The following is a 22,232-nucleotide window of genomic DNA, read 5'->3' on the forward strand; positions in this document are numbered from 1 at the left end:
AGGAAATATGTTTTTTGCCTGCGATGGAAAGCAAACAAGCCCTCACACACTAGGCAGTTAAACAGAGTAGTTCAGCTTGGAAAGTAGTTGTGTCTTACCTTGTGTAACAAAGCAAAAGTTAATGAGGTTCCAGGAAAGATTATGAATGACCGTCTCCTTTTCTTTGCTGTCAGACTACCTAGAAAATAGTCTGCTGTCCCTGGTTACTGTGTTCTCCCTCATCAAAAGCTAGAGTCTTTTCTAGGAAGGGATTGCACAGGGATGAATATCTGTCACAGTTCCTTCCAAGAGGACATATAGCAGTGTTGCATGCTACTTGTTCCTTCATCCAGGAGGGCTCCTACACCGGGTTGTAAAGTCGCAGCAGCCAACTGAAAAACTGATAGCCTACCTTATGCAGATATGAACCAGGAACAACCTCCTGGACAACCCAGGAAAAAGAGCAGAAACAATGTGACCTTGGGAGCTCTGCTACACTACTAGCCTGATATATGGTCTCTCCCAGTTAGAAACAGCAGGCAGAGGCACAAGGTGGTAAGGGAGTAAGGTACTCAAGCTCATCTTGTTCTGTCGCTTCAAATCTGATGTCTGTCCTTCTGTACTGTGTCTACCAACATAAACTGGGCTTGCAGCAACCATTGTGGAGAAAGCTATACGCATAAAACCCTCATTCCTGGGTTTCTGGCTCAGAGACCCACTGGTAACTTAGCCCCCACTCTCAGGCCCTGCTGCACAGCACACGGCAGCCAGAAGGTGTCAAATAGTCCCTGTGACTTCCACCCACAGCAGACCCACACCTATTCCAGTGTCACTAAAGGTCTCCTTGGAGGAAAGTTTTCATAGAAATGTCTCTTTATACTTTATAAGGAATCTATGTTACTCTTTTAGCACAGAACCAGCCACAAGTATCCTATAACTAATTAGTACTCACACAGTTACAATATTGAAGTCTTTTTTGTCTCTTGAGTAAGTGTAAAGCGGTGTATGAAGAGTCTCTGCTGAAAGGAAAAAAAAATGACAAAAGAGATATCCCCATATATTGAAGAATTTTTCCATGGCAAAAGGAGCAAAACATCTCACAGATAAGAGAGAAACTGGAATAAACAGCTGTCACTGTTAAATAAATATCCTGGATAATGTGCAGGACAGAAATAACTAGAGCATTGTCAAACTCTCTTCTTCACTTTATTTAGCTGTTCTAGCATGTAACTCCCAATTCTTTGCACTGCTTCAGTTAGTGGAGCATTTATTTTTGTATTGGCTGCATTTGTTAAAGACTGTAACAACGAAAGGCATTTCCTGAGAAGCTGCAAGGATGAGCAGCAAGAAAGAACAACGGCTAAGGAAATATGGGACCCTAGTAGTGCTTTTTATTTTCCAAGTTCAGATTTTTGGTTTCGATGTTGACAATCGACCTACAACAGATGTCTGCTCGACACACACTATATTACCTGGACCAAAAGGTGAGGAATATTAGGTTGTTAATGCTGAGACCAGTACTGATGAACGCTGATTTTTTAAAATAGAGACATGGAGGGTTTGTTGCATTGGCTGGGGATGAAAAATCTAAATTACTGCAGACTGTACAAACATCTAGAAAAGGGAAACTGTGAGGGGGGAAAAGTGATGCAGCAAGGAGACTTGAATTTGTTTTCTTTATTTTTAGGAAAAGTCTCAAATATTCTCACATAAGTTAGAGGTATCCTTCTGCATCTTTCTGCAGCCACATAAATCTTCTCCTACTTCTTGTATTTATCACACAACGAGCACAGTTAGCAGCCAAAAATTGAGTGGATTTGTCTAAAAGTAAGCACCTATTGTGAAATGTTAATGGTTCACTTTGGATCTGTAGGTAGGGAGATGTATGCAGTATTTAAAATGACTGTACTGTCATTATTTCCAAATGCTTATTTGTAAACGGAGCTCTGCTGCATTTATCAGACCTGATCCAGCAGCAGCTCCCAGTGAATTAAACAGGACCTTCACTATAGACCTCAACGAGAATTAGATCAGCTCTTGCATGTGCAGTTCTTTTATCTTCAAAACACTTTCCAAATATCTGAAACCAAATTTTCTGCATTAACTTACTTTTTGTGTAACACAACTAACGTCAGTGGAATTGCCTGGAGGGAATATCAGCCAAGAACTAGGTCCATGACATACAAATCTATCTTGCAGTGACAGACATAAAATATATATTCTAGACCATGACTAGTGCACTTCAAAATATGGCTTTCTTTTTAGTAATTCATTGTATTTTTCTATAGGCTAAAAACTGAGTGAAAAAAATGCAACTGATTTAAATTTTAAACACAAAAGAGATTATCAAGTCAAAGTATTGCTACAGACTCATTTGTTTTTATGATGGATTATTCAAAGGCACATTGCTTAAAGGACCATCTTTAATCAGCAAGTTAATTTTTATGATTACAATCCAAGCTTAAACTTTTGCTGCTGCAGCATAAATGCAGAGAGATGTAATGATCCCCAAGGGAGCTAGTGGGAGTTTGTTTAGTTAATATCTGAATAATGGAAGGCTGGAGATGAAAGTTTGACAGAATCGTGTTTAACAGTCACAGGGCTAATGAGGCGGTCTCGTGACAACACAAGAGTAGTTAGGACTCCAGCTGCTTTCTGTGATCTAGCTGGGATAGGGAGCATTTAAAGGTTAGACATTGTTGCTCTTTGCAAGTGTTTCACTGAGAAAGTCTGAATTTAGCCATTATCAGTCCTATTGTCTCCTGGCTGACACCAGAAAAAGAGCAAAACCAAACAGTATATTGGCAGGGTCCCCACTACTGCTTTAAAATTAGATTACCATGCCCAAGATCCATGATTGGTAAAGAGGTATYGAGCAAAACACCTCCAAATTACTGGCTCAAATCCATCTCAGGTCATCAAGTACATTTTGCAGTCTAAGTGATATGAATCCATAGCATCATTTCCTACCTGATCTGAGCTCATCCAGGAGAGCTGTAAGTGGCTGTCAATAGCACTGGTAGTTTTGACTGCCAGTCACCCGAGCAACTAAAGCCTGAGCAATCTGGGTGTGTGAACTACCCTGTTACTCCTCCAGCGTCCCTTGTAGTCAAAGATGTTGACTAACATGGCAGAAGAAAGTCTCCTGCTGCCAGTCTTCCTCTATCTGTCTTGTGTCTGAGTACTCAGGACACAGGATACCCAGACTAGGACCACGCCACAGCCACAGGCAAACTTCGTTGCTCAGATTTTAACCCTGACAAGGAACAATTCTGTGACTTCTACCGCTGTAAGTTTTATTTTCCATGCTACATCTGTGGTACTCCTTCATCCACCATTCTTCAGAAAACAGGTTTTTACCCACCCTGCACAAGTTTCATCACCCCCATCTGCTCAGTGTCTTCAGCTATGGCAGAACACAGCGGTGATCTCACGAGATGGAAAAGCCGGGCTCTCACAGTAGGTTGGTCAGCTCTTTCCATCACTGCAGGCCAGATTCCTGTCATGGCAACTTCCTCCTTCCACATGGACGTGGAAGCGTCTAATGGGACTAAGCACATAGGAGTGCAGGGATTAAAAGGTATTCAATAGCTGTAAAACTTCCTACATTGTCTATAAATCCTTTCCTCACTCATCTACTATCCCAGTGCAAGGCAGTGGTGGGAAGAATTGTCCCATGGGCTAGATGCAGTTCGTGAGCTACAAGTGGGACTGACCCCAGTACAATCCAGCAGCTATACTGCTGTTCCCATCACACAGTGCAATGGAGAAGGGGAAGCTGAGGGAGTAGTGAGGGTGTTTGGAGAGACTCAAACMTCATAAGCCTATATTTCTTGCACTACTGGAAGTTACATTACTCCATCATCTAGGCATTCTTGGTTGTTATAAGAACAAGAACTTGACCTTTCTGGATGCTCCCTGTGAAAATCACCTGATCGAAAAGGGTCATTAGTGTCCTGAAAACAGGTCATTTCTTACATCACCCATGTAAAACTTGTCTAAGTTAATTAGCCTAAGCCAAATCTTCCCCCTTCAAAAATATTTTTTTTTCTTATATTCATACCTGAGGCTTAACAAGAGAAGTATAATATGAGTGATGGGATGAAAAGAAAGGGTGATTCTAGGCCAAATATCAGGAAAGCCTCCATACCAGTCGTGACGGACCTAGCAGCTCTCAAATCATGTGAGGCAAAACCAGAGGCCTTTATGCCTAACAAAGAGCATGAAAATACTCTGGAAGGATACATTCTGCCAGGACAGGAGGAATGGAGCAAACATCCTCTAAGTCTTCTGCACTTCCAGTTTCTATGATAATGGCCAGTCTGAATTAAAGCTGTTCAGTACTACAAATTAATAGGAGTTAAAGTCTGACCTCTGGTGGTTATGAGGGATACAAACCAAGCACTTTGCAGTTCCCTCCGTCTGCTGCTTTCCAGCCACTAGTGCAAATAAACGCAAGTTGACGTCTATTTTTAAAGAATTATGCAACGAAATTTTGTAAACATGCGCTCCAGAAAAAGAAAAAAGAAAGAAAAAGAAAAAAGCAAAAGCTGGCACTCCTCTCCTGGTTTTCTTTTCTAAGTCATGCTCAGCTTACTTTTCAAAACAAGGGCAATCTTTTTAATAAACATAGGCCTAGTGCCATGGCTGCCTTGTCCAGTCTTCTTGAGAAAGCTTTTGAGTTACATAGCAAACATGATTATATAGAAGTTAAACATAGAAATCTGTGAGGCATCTTCTAGAACCCTTATAGAAATTCTCTAGGAAACATGCCTCCACTACAGCCTAAAAGACATTCATAGCTCTATAAAAAGTCTGTTCTTTGGACCAAAACAGCTTTTCAGTATTTGTAACTAGTGATTTTTGGTGTCTGACCCGAGACATTTATGAACAGGTTGGATTTAGCTASAGCACTTTGGCACAGGATGTCTGAAAAGTCATGTTAAGTAATGCTTATCCATGGCTGAGTAACTAGGACAATAAAGGCCAAATTCTGTACTTGGCCAACTCCTTCAGTACAAACAGAACCAGATCGAACATAAACAAAACAACGAACTTCCTAGGGCAGCCAAGAGCTTGGGCTAGCAAAATTAGTCATGGCTCCACCACTTACTTTCCACCCTCCCCAGCCTGGAGATAGGCTGGCTGTTGCTGAGAGAGGAATTGGGGAGGCAGCTGAAGCTGTGAGACCAAAAGCACCAGTTGTGGGTCTGTCCTCTGGCAGCAGCGGAAATAACTGGCCTTGCTCTCCAGGGCTTTCCCTTTGGCTCAGTTCCAGCTCTGCCCTTTCTTCACTTCCTCCTCCATTGCAGCGGGGAATGGCCCGGCCCGAGCCTTGAGGCAGCAAGCTCAGCTTTGCCTAACCTGCTGTGAAGCTGACATAAATGAGAGTAGGATCTGACCTGGCTGGATTAAATCAATACACCTCAATGTGAGGGCAGAAATAAGCACAGAGCCCAAAACTTTGACTTCTCAACTCCTATTAGAAGCAGGAGAGAGGCAACAACGGGAAGCGGTGGGGGCTGAGTTCGTGGACGTGCAGAACAAGGCTATGGTTGGTTTCTTGTGGATTTGGGGGAGCTCAGGGTTTCAGAAGACTGACTCTAGATCTTGCTAGCTGTCCCAGGTCCCAATTAATTTCCTTTGAAATCCAGACACAGGAACTTGAAAGGCCTTGAATCAGATCCAGGATGAGAAACTGGAATGAAATGAAATCTGAAGAATACTGGGAGTTTCCCCATAGCAATTCAGTTGTAAAGTGTTTCCTTATTATTATTTCTGACAAATGATGCCTATAAACTCTATGACATTGGCTGGCGCCTCAAAATAGCATTGACTGTGGTCTCCAGTATAGCTGTCCATCTCTCAGCTTTAATTGCGTTTACGCAATTCCACCCCTGGAAAATCTCAAACTTTCTCAGAAACCAGATATGCCACTATCCACATTTCCTTCCGAAAATATAAAATGCCTTACCACATCCTATAGGCTGTTCAAACCTATAACTAAGCTTCCCTCTTAGCGCCTCATGTCTGATCTGAAGAGCCCTTTAATTTCAACACATAATTCTGTTTTTCATGTATCTTAGATTTCATATATTTTAGCATATATTTAGTTTTTGACATTTATCAGCCTGAGCTATAAAGCATATATGTGGGCACTTAAAAGATTAATTCAAAATATAATGGGTCTGTATTTCATATCATTGTTGGTCTGATTCCCTGTTCAAGCCGCAGTAACCCATGGGTCTTTGAGATCATGTCATAATGGCAGGGGAACGAGGCTGAGAAAATTAAATCAGGGCAGCTCAAGTGAAAGGAGAATCAGGGCCAATATTTAAATTATTTCTGTGTTATTAAGGAAATAATACATGTCCATTCATCCACAAAGGCTCACATTCTCAAATGACACAAGTCAGCAGCGCTTCACTGAACACACTGCATACTAGGATCTGGCTAATGGAATGCAACAGAAGATGAYGGTATTTCTACCAAAGTCAATGGATATGTACAAATGGAAAGTGGAAAAGTGAGCAGAGAATCCAAATTATTCTTGACGATTCTTTCCCTTTCACTATGGGAAGTGACAGTGCCTGTTGTCTGACTTGGAGCTGGGTGAAGAAAGACAACATGTGTCCAAGAACTTGCAAAGAAAATGCTTCTATTTCTCATGGTGCAATTTGCAGAGCACTACATGTTCCCTGCAGGGCATCTGGGAAGAGTAGCTACGGGTGAATGTATACACTACAGCTGAACAGGTCTGTCAGCTTTTTGCCAAAAGTGGAGGTCCAATTTCTCCTTTGTTTTCCCCCTCTCTGACCATATGGTCCTACCTCCACCCTTGTGCTGCCTCTGATGTTACTAGACCTTTCACTGAGCCAATTCAGCTCACCTAAAAATATATACCTGCCTTATTAATATTCCTCTGTTTAGTGAGTTAAATTTATTCAACACAGGGTCAGAAGAGTGTTCAGAACTGTGTACAGTGGGGAGAAGTGTGCAGATAGGTGCTGGGAGCTGGTGGGAGGAAGAAGGATGGGGAAGAGGACATTGTGTCAGATCAGCTCTAGGCAGAAGATGTCATTTAACTCCAAGACAGGACAAGAAATCCTGTCCTCACTAGCCATACATAGCTTGAAAATAACAGTCCCCACTGGAAATTCTGAAAAACACTGAAAGTGAAATTAGACGAAGTCTTGAGGCTTTCTTGACGTAGTTGTGACATGCTTGTACATTGGAAAGACAAACTAGGCTAGAGTTGTTTATTTCTTGGAATCAGCAACTCCCTCTAGTGACTAAACCTCTCAATAGAGATTGTACATGCCTAAGTGCTGTAAAGTTTCACAGTGTGCTCAGGGTTACTTAGTGCCTGCACGTTGCATACTGAAGATGCAAGATGTGTATAAAGCCTAGTAGATGCGAGCTAATCCTGTGGCTATCTGCAGAGCTTCTCCAGGAGCACAAGGTATTCAGTTGCTCCTGGAGGAGTCTTAAAGCTTCAGAATTATGCACACACTCTTCTCCCTTTATTTTAATATTCAGGAAAGGCTGCATCACCTGAACTCTTCACATTTTGTCTGTGGAGATGGGAAGGGTCTGTATGTCGCCTAAGCAGTACTATGAGCATGAAACATAGCCCTTGTCAACACATTCACTGTGTAGGCAGCTGCCATGGAACAGCTAAAAGCCCAGATTAGAAATTCTGGTTTGAAGGAGCTGTGGTGGTTATCATTTAATCACAGCTCTCTGAATCCCAAATAGTAATGCTATCTCAGTTTGAGAAATATCAGGAAAATACAATGTAGATCAACTACTTGAGGCACACAAAGGCTTTTTAGTAACCTGCATGTGTGTGTCACCTTTCTGTCTGTTCTGATTCACATAGCCAAGCACAAGGATGTTTTGGCAATGGCTGGGGTATTTTACCAACCTCTGTTACGCACATCCTCCCCTGGAGGGCACCTGTCCTTTTGGTCAGTTCTTTTATGCATCTTCTGGGTAGGGTAGCTTCATCCAAGAAACTTAGCAAGACCTCAACTCTCTGACTCCTTCAGCAGAGAACATTCCTGCATTAGGGACACCAATGCCTTTTAGAAAACCATGAAACCTGAACACCCACTTTAAACTAAAGCGACCAGGGGCCTCCATGTAGCAAGTGGTCAGAATGGGGCAGTTCATCATGTGAATTGCCCTCCTTGGAAGATGTCCTGAGGTGACAGCCATGTTGAGAGAAAGACATGAGAGAGAAAAAAGGAAATATCATGATGCAAAACTGAGGAATTTTCCCCTGAACCTCCCAAATCCTACTTGTGTAGAGGGCATTATCCCCTCTGGGAAAGAAAGAGAAAGCTGCATGAAGCTGAACAGAACAGCCTAATACAYGATCATAGGGTAACACGACATAAGATTCAGTACAATGACTTTGTAGTGGGAGGTGGGCTACATCTGGAATACTAAACGCATCTACTCCAGGGAGCGATCCTTGGCTTCCAAGGCATTTAGTGCAAAGTGGTGTGTCCACAGTGATCAAGGTTAGTCTTCTCTCCCCCCTTAAAGCATATTGGTCATGCCCACACTGCACTTGGCCCCAGGTCTTCTCAAGGTGTTTTTATCATTATCTAGTGGTGGGCTTTTTCATTTCAAGTATCTGATGCAGGAGGAAGGCTGTGCTGCAGCCCACCAGAAGTGATGTTTTTATCATTAGAAAGAGTGAGTATGCCCTGGAGCATGGAGGAAGGCATAGAGGGCTGTGGTATGTGCAAAGCCTGCTGGGACAGAGGTGAACACAGAGTGCAGGGAGCTAAACTTGAGACAGTCTAACCCATACTGCATATTGGGAGGGGTCTCTACAGTGAACAGTCTTTGTTTGTCTTTTGCTTCAGAGGAAACAATTTTACTGATTCACTGTGAAAGAGAGCCTTAGAGAGCACTAATCTTTATGTAGTATTTTTGATCCGGAGACAGGATTGGGAGCTAACCTGAGGACAAGACTTTGTCAGCTCACCTGGAGAACCGTATCAGTAAAACCATGGGTGGAACCAGGGAGTCTCTCAGCTGAGCTCTGAATGAAAAGACCAGGCATTTTTCATGCTCCCAGAGGAAAATGAATGCATAAATCTGCTTAGGAGTCTTCTCCTGGCTTTAGTCTTTATACAACTTGCAGACTTGCTCTCATCCAGATGCAAGCCTGCTTCTACAGATAAGTGTGGACTCTGTAAACCCCAGGGGTTACATGCTGATTCTCCAAGAACTGGGGTTAGTCCTTAATCACAAGACTTGGGGAGTCACTAAACATATGTGAACAATTTAACCTGATAACTTCCTCCATTCATGAATACGAGCCAGATAAATTGCCAACAAAAGATTCACCAGGGAAATACAAGCCACTTGAAGGTTAGTAAATTCTTACTAATGAAATTCTTACTGAATGTAACTTCTCAATATTGTGTTGTTTAATGAAACTCCTAAAGCAGCAGAGACCCTCTCCGTGGCCTAAAAATCCTATTGATTATTATATCTTCACCATTTTCCTAAGCTTTTTTACAGGAGGAGAAAAGACTCAGTTTGTTCCCTCTCACTTAAAATTAAAATGTTCAAATGACAGTGAAAGTCATTTACTACTCATGGCTTTTGCTTTCCTTCTGTCTTGCACAGTCCTAAGCTGAAAGAGTCTAGTAATTTATTGATCTGTGTTTTCATTTTAATAGTCTGATATTTTAAATCTGTGACACAGAAGTGAATCAGCTTGAGGGAATACTAACAAAAGAGGACATGGCCATTCTTCAGCTACCAGCTCCAACTGCTTCATCCGTGTTTCAAGTGCCAGTGCAGTGCCTTATCTGACTCCCTTGCAACCATAGTTTTAAAGTGACAATCAGCTAATTAGGAAAAAACTGAACCTGTCACTTCCTCAAATGGTCAGCAGCACAAAGGAGATTTTAAACTCTGGATATAGACTCTAAGCTCATTGTCAGGGATCTGAGGGTTTTTCCCGTAAAACAAATTATGTTGTACAAAGCACAGTGGCACAAAATTCCCAAGCCCAATCCAAAGTACTGCCAGGATTTTGACTCAATTTTTTGGCAGATTACAAAGAAGTGGCTAATACGGTGGGATGGCCTGTCCACATGAAGTCCCAAGAGGAAGGGAGATGTGCTTATTATAAATTAGAGACAAAGCCAACTCAGCCCCTGCCCAAAACAAACTCAGCAAACCTCCTACAACCCTTCCTGCCTCGTTGCAAATTAATGCGCAACCACAAGGGGGGAGCATAACCCAACAGTTCATATGTTTTGCCAAAATTTGAGATTACTACACACAACAGCTAACGGGGGACACAACGGACATATAATTATAACGCCGTATTATCAAACACTGGAGTTAATCCAGTCTTAAATTAACAATGAAATGGTACCACTAAATAATGCTGTTTGCTTCTACCCTTGCTTTGTAATGGTCTACCCATTCTCAGATGTAAAATGGGAAGAATAGGATCTTCTTTCTCTCTTTACAGATAGGCATGTTATTTTTTTCCCCCCTTTTCCCAGGTAGGGGAATGAAGGCATAGGGTGGTAGGCTGCTTTACGTCAAGATGGAATGGGCAATAGAACTTACTTCCTTCTCCTGCAGGCTTTTAGAGGGACCACAAAACCTGGGACTATACATCAGGTATTATCAATAATACCAAATCAATACCAAAAAGTTGAGACACTCTCTAATCTCTGAAAGGCTTTCCCCACAACTTTTACCCCATTTATCAGCTCTCAGTCTAATGGCCCATACATAGGAATCTAGCTAAATCTCTGACAGCCGAGTGTGTGAAAAGCTTGCTCTAAAGACTCCCCCCCCCCMAAAAAAAAAAAGCATTGCAGCTTTTAATGACTCTACTTGTTGTATATGAGATTGGAAAAAAAAAATCTCTAGTAAGTAATCACAGCTGCATCTAGCGGTATATTGATATTCTTTACAGGGCTCTATTTCTAAGACTAATTGTCTAAGCAATGTCTCTTATAAACAAAGCATCTTTCTTGCACAGAGCCACACCGCTTCTGCAGAAAACAACAGTCTCTCTAGAGCCCTTAACCCTACAGAGCAGTCTGAAAGCCATGGGGATGTGTCTAGTCAGACTGACAGAGGCGATGTGGATTTCGCCAAGGTGACAGGCCCTTCCATGGTTTGGAAGTTTGCAGGAATCTGGTTTGCTCTCCTACAGGACACAGGCCAAAGAAACTCCCTCAACATTTCCTATACCAAACCCAGAATTATAGCATGTCTTATATAAAGGAATTCATCTCACCGGTAAAAGTTGGAAGTGAAGAAGAGCCTCCTACATCTCCCTCTCCTGCCGGAGAGCATGTTCCGGTTGTTAAATATCCCAATACTACTTTTCTAGTCAGAACTCATCCAGCTTCATTTTCCAGCCTTTGAATCACATCATGCTTTCTTTCTATTATCACACAGTTCTTCCCCCTGCACAGGCTTGCAGACCATGATCCCATCAGCCCTTAACCTTCCTTTGGAGTTTAGTTTCACGAGCTCTTTGTCAGCCTCTGGGAATCTTTTCTGAATTTCCAAACTACTGATAAATGATTCTTACAGTTTTCTCAAAGGTCTCACAGATGGGCTTGGAAAGCACAATAGCTTGGTTTCTCAGTCATAAATGTTAGCACTGAGGTCAACAGCAAAATTAACCTGTAAATTCTCTGGCTTCCTGCTATTTGATGACCTCTAGACAATAACCCCAGTATAAGTACGCATCTTTTCATGAGCTTGAAGTTCAGACCCACAGCTCCATCTGGATTTTTAAGGAGCTTGGCTTTTGGAAGTATATACTGACTTTATCAAGCATCTTTGAAGAATCAGTGAAAATAAAAAGATGTTTAAATGTTCTATTGTTGGCTGCTTATAACCTTTCTCTTCCTAATTTGTCCTGTGGCAGCTGCTGTTAAAAATAAATAAAGTGCCTGAGTGAACGAGCACACACAGCAGATGTCATGTTTCCTCAGAGGTTTTCTTGTCGTTCCCTGTAGCAAATGCTTCCTCCTTCTAATTCAGACTGAAGTACAGCCCTTTATCTACCTCAGTTAGGACTACTCCCCCTCCACAGGGGAGTCCTAAAGCTAGCATCTGTTTTGATGTACAGGGACAGACTCAGACCAGTCTCCATGACTCCATGAGTGCAGGGGAGCGAAAGAGCTACTACTACATTTTATATATTGCAATTAATGTGCACCACTTCTCAACTCTCATCGCCCCATAAAACAGCCCATGATATGCTACCTGTTGGCTAAGAAAGTAAATCAGGAATGAGTGGGCAGTATGTTTCACAGAACAAGAGTGAGAGGACACTCAATGAAACCATCAGTCTGAAAACAACCAAGGAAAGCCACTTTCTCCCCCAGCATATAGTTAAATCATTGAACTCTGCCATAGGATATTATAGGGGTCAAACATATAAATGGGCTTGAAAGGCACAAGACTAATCTGTGCAGGGCAGAACTGCTAGTGGCTCTTCATGAGTGGTCCTTGATGCTGCCCTTGGTTCCGGTGACCCTTACACCACTGTTCTTGGGTGGCTGTAAGCGGCTGCTTGGGCAGCAGTCACCCTCAGCACAGTTAGCTCCCTGAACACCTTCAGCCAGGGCTGGAGACTCTCTAGCAGGCAGTCAGTGAGATGGGTATTGGTCTTGTCACATAATGCTGGTCATGTTGACATTCAGACAGACTTCCCTCCCTTGGCTCCCCAAGCCCTGAACTGCAGCCTCTTCTCCCTTCTGGGCTGCAGGTGTTAGATACAACTGACTGCCACTCACACGTGAGATCCTGGACTGGGACTGGGATTGGGGTACTGCTTCCTCTCCAGTTGCAAGCCTTTTTGCAGAGAATGGTAGGGAAGACAGGGAGTGGCTTTTGATGGCTGCCTGTATTCACAGATGGTTGTTTGGTGAAGCATTTTCCCCCAGTGAGTTTGTCAAGAAAAGAGGAAAGATGTTCCTGAGATTTGCCTCAAGACTAAGAATCAGAAAATAAGAAAATCAGCTCCAGTTGTGCCTCAGATTTCCTACATAACCTCAAGCAAAATTGTATGCCATCTAAGAAAGGAGATAACATTTCTTTCCAATTACCTTTTGCTGTCTTGATCCTTTAGACTGTAAGCCGTTCAGTAAGAGGCTCTCTCTTACTATAGGTGCATACAATAATCTGTGTAATAGGACCTTGATCTCATTTGTGGGAATCTCTGCACCACTGTAATAAATGCAATGAACTTACTTCTTGCAGATATTCTGTGCATGCAAATTTCAAAATAAAGCACTGGCATAATTTCAAAACATATTTGTTATATTAACACATAAATATATTAACATACAAATGTCACCTGTCAAAAACTGAAGGCAAGACTTCTGCCATACTAAGTGCTTCAATGTACAATAAAAAGAAATTAATGGAAAAGAAAATGTGAACTTTCCTGTCTGAGGATGTATAGTTGCATTTACTGCACTGAGTGAAATGTACCATGATGCTTTGCTTTCTTTGGAAGGGGATGAAGGTGAAAAAGGAGCTAGAGGAGAAGTAGGAAGACAAGGAAAAGTTGGACCAAAAGGACCAAAAGGTATTTATAATGGTTTGTTGACTATTATTGGTATGTGAATAACAATATGCACAACAACTGTACCAGTGCATAAAAACAGTGATGTTTAATGCTTTTCATTCCTGTTGTACCAATGGATTTCACAATACTTGTCAAACATTAATCAGTGAACCTGACAATGCTCCTGAGAATTTAGTGCAATTCCTTCTGGTATGTAAGACAGCTACAGGTGGCAATAAATTTAAATAGTCATGTAATAAATCAGTACATTTACTGCTGCTCTCCCAAGTGGCTAACACAACTGAGATCCAGAAGACTGATCAGTTGCCCAGATCACATGTATAACCAGAAAGATTACTGTTCCACATGTGAAATGATGCTTTAGGTGAAATTGAATTTTGAGAGTTACTTCTGAGCAATACATCAAGATGCTCAACAAAATCCAGTCTCAGTTGTCGCTGTTTTGCAGATAAGCAAGCTGAGGCATACACTGAGAAAGGAAGTTCCTCTGATCAAACAGCACCTGCGCTGGGAACAAAGGGCCTAAGATTTCTCAGGACTTGACGCTATTAAACATATCCTACATCTACATAATGAGCTGAGCAGAGCATTCTGACACAGCAGACATTATTGTGTCAACCTTGTTTGCATGCCATAACTCAAGAGTTTCATTTATCATTAGAGCTTAATGTTAATGCATATATGTGTTCTTTCTTCCTCGACAGTGGTCTAATATTTTAAGACTAATCAGGAAAKTTTTTACTTGAACAGAATCTTTAAAACCATCCTCTTACTACTGTTATAATGAAAACATTTTTCACTTCTATATACATTCATGTGAGTTTGCCTCCTATCTTAAAGAGAAGATCAAATAAGATAAAAGGAGATCAGATAACAAACCATTTACAAAGCATCTTAGTGACGTTCAGCATCGGTGTGCAAACTGAAACTCCCTAAATTGGGATCTCGTAATTAGCCAGTTACTTTAGAATATAAGCCACTGATCAATCCAAAAGGTATCCATTATCTTGGTGCTTTGAGGACTGGGAAGGCACAAAGAGCAAAGCTAGTACCTCCTTATTTGCAGTCCTGCTTTGAGAAGGACTCCCAGCAAAGCCATGAGGACTTTACCTCAAGAAAGAACCAAGGACTTTTGCCCATGATACAAAGAAAGAGGAGAGAAAAAAAAAGAAAAAAAAAAAACAGAGAAAGACTAGCTTGGCTGTGAAGTTAAATCAGTATCTGAATACTCACCAGTAGTTTTACTTTGTATTTTCTGTAAAATATGACGTTTCTGGGCTTTTGAACAGTGCCATGCAATGTCCTACTGTTTTATTCTACCGTAGCACAGATCTGAACTATCCTTCCCCAACCATCCTTAAAACTCCAGTTATTTAGACTTTGAAGCAATAGGCAAGCAACCACTTATACATCAGAGCAAAGGAGAGTGTTTGGGGGAGAGAGAGGGAGAACTAGAAAACTGCCTGCGCAAGGTCACTGCAAATCTCATTTGTTTTCTGGCATTACAGTCACATTCCTGTTCCCTGCTAAAAGACTGTGGTTACTTATAACACAGTGACTGACAGCAACACCTTAGTAAATCTGGTTGGTGCAAGGGAGCTCCACTTAGCAAACCTTCCTAAAGTTAAAGCAGTTACAGCTTGAGCCCTAGGCACCATGCTTGGGATGCAACAAATTCATACCTGGTGCGGGTTCAGCATTGAAAGAAACTCAGCAAATTGCAAAGAGGAAAGCTGCTACCAAAACGGATGCAATTGCTGACCATGAATTCCCGCTGCTTTCCTTGTGCCAGCAAGGGTTTTCACGGAGACCCCCCAGCAGTTCAGCTCAGGCTGCTACCCCAACAGATGGCTAACTTCACCAAAAAAGTAGTTTATTCTTTGTGGGTTTATTCCTGAACTGGCTCCCTCTAAGGTCCAACAAGCACCAGTACAAAGGAGAGGGAATAAATATGAAATCAGAGCTACAATAGGGAAGAAATGGGAGCATCATTTTTGGTAGCAGCTACCCATGAGACTGGCTTACTCCTAATACCAAACTATTCCTCCTACCATGTACACTCACATGAGCATACTTGGGTCAATGACTTACATTTGCACCAGCAAAGCTCAGGAAATRTATCAGCAGTAGAGAGCTGAACAGTGTCTTGGGAAAGAAATGACGGAAACCATTCACACTCTTTTCCCTGTATTTCTTCTCTCAGGAGACAAAGGAACTGGGGGGGATATTGGTGATCAGGGAATGATTGGGAAAATTGGCCCAATTGGTGGAAAGGGTAAGTTCTGGTTTTGTAATTTTCTTGTTTTTTTTTTTTCCTCAAATGAAGTATGTGTTTTGTGAGAGTTCCAGGTATGCAGTAATATCAAATAATGGCTGTGATCAATGCTCTCCAAATAAACTTATGCATAAAAATTGGTGACCAGAGCTAGCTGAAATGTTTATGATTTACTTCCCACCTGGCATATATCAGACTTATTTGGCTAAAATAATTTGCTACATGACCTAATAAACCAATCCTCTTAGATGATAAAAGAGAAAGGGAGAAATCTGGCCCTTGTGAAGTAAGTAGCACAAATCCTCTGAGAGCTCTAAAAGAGAAAGGCAAATTTGTGTCTCTCCTTCAGACACTGAAGGCCYTAAATCAATATTCCGTTGCTGTTTGGGATGCCACATTTTGTCAGCTGCAATGGTGTGGGAGATGTGAGCAAGCGACACACAAGACACCTAGGCAGAGAAATGATTTTAAGATTTTTAAGAGAACGCTTACTTAATCAGGACTATTCCTTGCAAATCAAGGTAGACTCTGGCTCTACCTGGATAGTAACGTCATGAAATTACTGCCCTAGTAGCCTGAGAAGAGGCACAGACGTTCCCCTTAGGTATTCCAAAAGAGCGAGATAAGAAGAAACATTCCTCCTGCCAGGAGACCTGCACTGAAAGCTCAGCAGGGATTCCACTAACCTAAGGGGAACTCTGTGGTCTCTAACCAGTGCATCAACCCAGAAATACAGTGAGCGGGTGGAACAACTTCTCCAGAGAGCTTCTCAAGCCAACGTATTCTAGTAAACCTTTGATGGCCTCTGGCAGCCTCAGGATCAAAGAAGAACAAAAGAATTTGGCCTGAGGGACTAATTTTCAAAAGTACCTAGACAACTGAAGACACAGATAGTTATCTCCTAAGATTTCTTCGGTCACCAAAGGAGACTAGAATTTAAGAATCCCACAGGTTGCTTATCTTTAAGTAAACCAAAGYTCTGAGTCTTTAAATAAATTAATCTCCCTGTCAAGCTGACTGTACACTTTATCACCCCCTTCTAATTGGAATACTTTTCCTTATTTCTTTTTATTTTTTATTTTTGGAGAAGAAAAGGTCACTCAGTCACTGTTTAGATTTACCACTATTAAACATTCAAGTTCTTAATGAAGCAACCCTGAAATTTCAGCTTGTAAGCGTGCAAGGTATCAAGCAATGCTAATTAAAATGCCAGCCAACTTCTGGTTTATTTTAAAAAATAAAACCATTTAAAGGACAAAGCATGTCAAAATACAGCCATCAACAAGGAAAGCAAGTATGAATGTTATTTGGCCTCTGAAGGTTTAAATTCATAAAAGTAAAGCTGACATTAATTTCAGATAAAGTCAGGGAATTTCCTGATCCAAATTACAGCTGAAATTTTTAAAAAAGGTGGTCACCTGCCTTTATATATTAGCACAGCATCTGAAGAAGCACTTCTATCATTTTGATGATCTACAGAACAAGGGGAAAGCAGCTGGATGAAAATAAACCATATTTCCATGAATTGTATCTGAAATGAAATGCTAACCCTTACTGAACCCATTTCATGCAGGTGCTAACTGCTGCCATGCTGCACACATGAATTCAGTGGCTTAGGGCACATCAGCCTCATCTTGTGCCTTATGCTGACATGGAGCTATTGAATCCACGAAAGGGCTCTGTCCTGTCAGGCAATCAGAGAACCCAGGTCTCCCCTCCCACAGGTTTCTTGAGTGCTTTCAGCCTTCCAGGATCATTGTGTAGCTTATATTTAAAGCAAGTGGTACCAGGAACCAGCAGCACACAAGATGATTGCGTTATCGGTGGGTTAGCTATTAAAGGGTTCTCCTTATTTCCATTCACCAGAATTAATCATGGGTTGTTTGACTTGGCACACCTGCTAGTACAGTACTTCAGGGTTTTCTACCAGAAGCAGACCATTAGTATATTATTAAACTGGTGTTTCAARTATGTTCTCCTAACATGTGCACTGTCTGAGATCTGAGAATATATCTTCCTTTTTATCCAGGAGACAAAGGAGCCAAGGGCTTATCAGGGGTGCCTGGAAAAAAGGGAAAAGCAGGTACATTATGCATCTTTCTCTTCAGAATGGTTGAGTCTGCTGGTTCTTTGATTTCAGGGTTGGTTGTTTGAATTTGATTTTCACAAAATTCTGAGGCCTACAGAGTGCATAAACTTCAGAATAGATGAAACAAACAGGAGGAGACTGGAAAAGCTTTGTTTAGCAAAATGGAGGCTGGGTAGGGACATGACTGATGGCTATGAATACCAACATACACAACAAGATGGACAAGAGTTACGGAAATTAATGGACAATGATTGATAACGTAAAAACTAACATGTACAAATAGACCAGGAATACATTTATATTGGAAACTAGAAGAAAGTTTCTGAACACCAAAGGAATGAAGTCCTTTAATAAACTCCCAATAGGAGAGTGGGGACAAAAGAATATGTCTTTTTAGATAGAATATAATCTGTAGTCTACTAATAACCTTAAATGTTTTCCCACCTTGAATGTACAGCTGTAATCATTTTTAACACATTTCATAGGCAATGCCAGTTGGTTCTGAATAGGAAACCATCAGCAACTTCCTCTCTCCCTGAGAAGAGGAACAAACAAAATCTATACCAAGTCAAATTTCAGTTTACCAACAAAAATGCAACTCGGCCTTCAGCACCTGAAAGCTATTGATTATTTGAGTTGGTGTAAATTATTTCTGCTGTACCACAGTGGCATGCAACATTTCACTAACATGGTCCCTCTCCCAAAGGTTTTCCACTCCTACCTCTGTGCACACTCACAAATTTCCTTTCACTGAGCAAACAGCAGTTCCTCATTTCACGAATGCTGCTGTTTCTTTCAGAAGGCTGAGGAATCAGTGGTGTTTACGGTTATGCAGGTAGACCTTTGACATTCAGACCATGATGAAAAACTCGATGGAATTAACAATGAGAGGGGCAGAGGATGTGTAAATCCTACACTGATACAGGTGGGTGGAAGATGGCAAACTATGACTCTTCCATATGCATTTTCACACTTAGGGATATTTAAGCAAGTTAACGATGGAGTGTACAGAGGCAAAATATTGAGTGCTTTGGTCTACAGGAGTATGGCCAATAAGGTAGGGTGAGATTAGCTCTCCACAAGTTGAGGCCAAGTCTTTAGAAGGTTTGAAAGTGGATTACAGCTGACCCTCCACACACACATATGCTCCTAAACAGATGAATTCTCTGTCCTTTGTATTGCTTCAGGCACAGTCTGTGACTGTGGAAGATACCGCAGAGTTGTTGGACAACTGAATATCAATGTTGCTCGGCTTAACACGTCCATCAAGTTTGTAAAGAACGGTAAGCATCATCATGTACTTGACATGTTTTATTTGCTCCTATCACATTTATCATTGCTGTTCTTCTATCATTGCTGTTTTACAGCAGTACCAGGAAAAGGACCCAGTCATATGAGGCACTCTTAAAACATACAGCAAACAGTCTTGCCTCTGCAAGGACACATGCAGCAGATGAATAAAAGCAAAACCAATACAGAAATGATCAATAGTACGATAGAAAGAATCATGAAAAGCACATGGCACAGATTGCTAAATGCCTCAGCACGGCTCACCTTTAGGCTCCGTGGCCTCTCAGGCAACAAAAGGAAAAAGTTTGTGCCAAGCTGCTCAAAGTGCCAGAAAAGGTGATAAGAATCTCTTGACCTCTCTGCTGCACCAGAGGGCTGCATGTATGGTAGTCCTAGAGTTTCCCTCAGTGCATTGATTTTTCCTGTAATAAGGGAGATACCGACACCCCAAAGACATGGGTTATAAGGAGTCATGTTTGTAGGCAGTGCTGTCAGCTGGAGAATGTAAACTGTCCCTACTGAAAGGAAGGAAGGAAATGTCCTGGCACAGCAAAGCTTTTAGAAAGGGCTCCACATCACACTGCTCTTTGAAAGGGCACCACTTCTAGGACTAGGTCTATATCAGTAAATTAAAAGTGTCTGGAATCATTCTCTGGCACTGTGGGCAACTGGCGTAGAGCAGCCCTCATCTTTATTATTAAATCCTACAAAACTGAATGGCCACATCATCAGGAATGGTCGCTGGCCTCTGCTAGCTCCTAAACTGTGCCAGGGTAGGCCCTGAATTGTTTTGGAAAGTATTAGTTGCCCCAAGCCAAATCTGTGCCTGGGACCATTCCAGCAATCTAGCAGCAAGGACAATCAACTTCCAGTACCCAGGAATGCTCCTTGGCACTGTTTAATTCACTAGGATAGATGTTGCTTGAGAAGTTTGGCTTTTAAAGCTGCTGAGCCTCCACAGCTCTCTTTGTAGTCAATGCACGCTTAGTGGCTACAGCAGCTCTGAGAATATGGCACTCATCTCTCATTTTAGCAATCACACTTAAAAACATTGACTTCCCTCTACATGGAAAGGACCTGAAAGCTATTCATAATCCTGTACTTCCATCCCAGAGCACTCTTTTAAATCTGTATTCAGTAAAAAGTAAAGTAACTGAGATGGTTGAGAATTAGACCCTGCTAATTGTCCATTTAGCATGCCCTGATCTGATCGGTTTTATTTCAGTGATGTCTAGTACTAAAGYGTCTCAGAAGATGCATGCCAATCAGGACTGAAGAGCTCTTGTCCTAACTTGTGTAAGATGTTTATCACTCCCATTAACAGCATCAGTCTCTGATCCAATCATCATTGTTCATCGCAAGTTCAGCTGCAGGAACACTTTTTCCTCTCTCCCTTTGATTAATTCCAGTGTAAAAATCACCTCATTGTGATATTGGAACAGAAGCATCTTCAATATATGTTGAAATGCCATTGAGCAATTTTTTTTTTCCTCTAAAGTTATAGCAGGCATCAGAGAGACAGATGAGAAATTCTATTACATTGTCAAAGAAGAGAAGAATTACAGAGAAGCCTTGATCCACTGCAAGGATAGAGGAGGAACACTAGCAATGCCTAAAGATGAAGCAACTAATGCCCTGATTGCTGACTACATCTCCAAGAGCGGCCTCTTCCGAGCGTTCATTGGGATGAATGACATGGAAAAAGAAGGACAGTTTGTGTATGCAGACAACACCTCACTGCAGAACTACAGTAATTGGAAGGAAGGAGAACCAAACGACCCAACTGGGCATGAGGACTGTGTGGAAATGCTCAGTACAGGAGAGTGGAATGATTCAGAGTGCCAAGTTACCATCTACTTTGTCTGTGAATTCCTCAAGAAGAGAAAATAAAAGTGCCACAGAATGTGCCTGGCACTTTCTGTACATACAATAACCCCTCATGATTCATCTTTTGTAGGGAAAGCAGACTGAAAAGGATAGGGCTCAGTTCAGCTTTCACTTCACTGGGTTAAAGGAAGAGTAACTACTGCTGAGCTAGCTGACAGTGACCCTAAAGTCAGTTCAGGTCTGCAGGTGGCATCCAGCCAATAGTGAATTTATATTTCATTTTTATGTGCAATTTAGGATGGTTGGGCAAATTTAGAGTACACAGAGGTGAATATGACTTCATTAATGACAGAAACAGTAAACTCATTGGTATACTAGTTAYGGATGTGCTTCACAAAGTCCACTTATCTTTGACTTGCACAGGAAGTCCCAATACTTTCCCTGGTGACTTCAGACCTGGAGGGACACATTTCCAGTTTCTCTTGAAAAAAATCCTTCCTTTGCTAGAATCATAGAATAATTTAGGTTGGAAGGAATCTCTGGAGGTTATCTGGTCCCATCTTCCATGCAAAGCAGAGCCAACTTCAAAGTTAGATGAAAAGCTGTTACCCTCTTTGCTTGTGACTGTGCAATTATATTGCCTGATATGCAGACAAGGACTCACTTATCTCTACTTCCCACTCCATCAATCCATCAGATTGGTCTAAGGTGTGAGGAATTAACTTAACACTGGCACTGATGTTCCTCTGCAGTCAAGTCTGAACAGCTTTTATGCAACTTGAGAATAAATGGAGCACTTCTAACTTTTGATGTCCCCCAAAAGCTGCTAAATAGAAAAGTCTAGCACAAAGAGAACTGTATAAAGGAAGCATCATTGCTGTAGGCTGTAAACAGGCACATGCAGATTCATTTATACCAATGCACATTCTAGGAACATGCAAACTCCCTAACTCAGTAGCCAGTGATGCTTGATGTCTAATGCTAAAAATCACCTGTGCCTTTGCAACATAATAAGCAGCTTAACACCAACAGCCATAGAATGTGCTTTACCCTCCGAGAGCCTGGAACTGCATGTGGTTGAGCAACTTAATCACACACTTCAGTGGGACTCTTCACAAATGATCAGCAGTAAGAGGCTTTGCTGTCAGGGCCTGGCTACTGAGTTT

General features: G+C 41.6%; 1 protein-coding gene across 1 annotated transcript; it reads left to right on the top strand.

The window, feature by feature from the left end:
- The first annotated feature begins 1,013 nt into the window (after window positions 1–1,013).
- On the top strand, window positions 1,014–21,134 carry COLEC10 (collectin subfamily member 10). Its single transcript, XM_026055697.1, has 6 exons — window positions 1,014–1,463; window positions 13,514–13,585; window positions 15,789–15,860; window positions 17,890–17,943; window positions 19,137–19,232; window positions 20,738–21,134. Exons 1-6 carry the CDS (start codon window positions 1,316–1,318, stop codon window positions 21,127–21,129), a joined length of 834 nt encoding a protein of 277 aa, XP_025911482.1. The 5' UTR covers window positions 1,014–1,315; the 3' UTR covers window positions 21,130–21,134.
- The last annotated feature ends 1,098 nt before the right edge of the window (window positions 21,135–22,232 follow it).

Source organism: Apteryx rowi, unplaced genomic scaffold (genome assembly GCF_003343035.1).
Source record: "Apteryx rowi isolate R43461 unplaced genomic scaffold, aptRow1 scaffold_125, whole genome shotgun sequence".
NCBI lineage: Eukaryota > Metazoa > Chordata > Aves > Apterygiformes > Apterygidae > Apteryx > Apteryx rowi.

What these genes read in the sequence shown, in the direction of transcription:
- COLEC10 (XM_026055697.1), top strand. Translation starts at nt 1,316, where the DNA reads ATGAGCAGCAAGAAAGAACAACGGCTAAGGAAATATGGGACCCTAGTA. An exon ending in TATATTACCTGGACCAAAAG is followed by an intron (nt 1,464 to 13,513) that starts GTGAGGAATATT and finishes TTTCTTTGGAAG; the next exon opens with GGGATGAAGGTGAAAAAGGA. An exon ending in TGGAAAAAAGGGAAAAGCAG is followed by an intron (nt 17,944 to 19,136) that starts GTACATTATGCA and finishes GTATTGCTTCAG; the next exon opens with GCACAGTCTGTGACTGTGGA.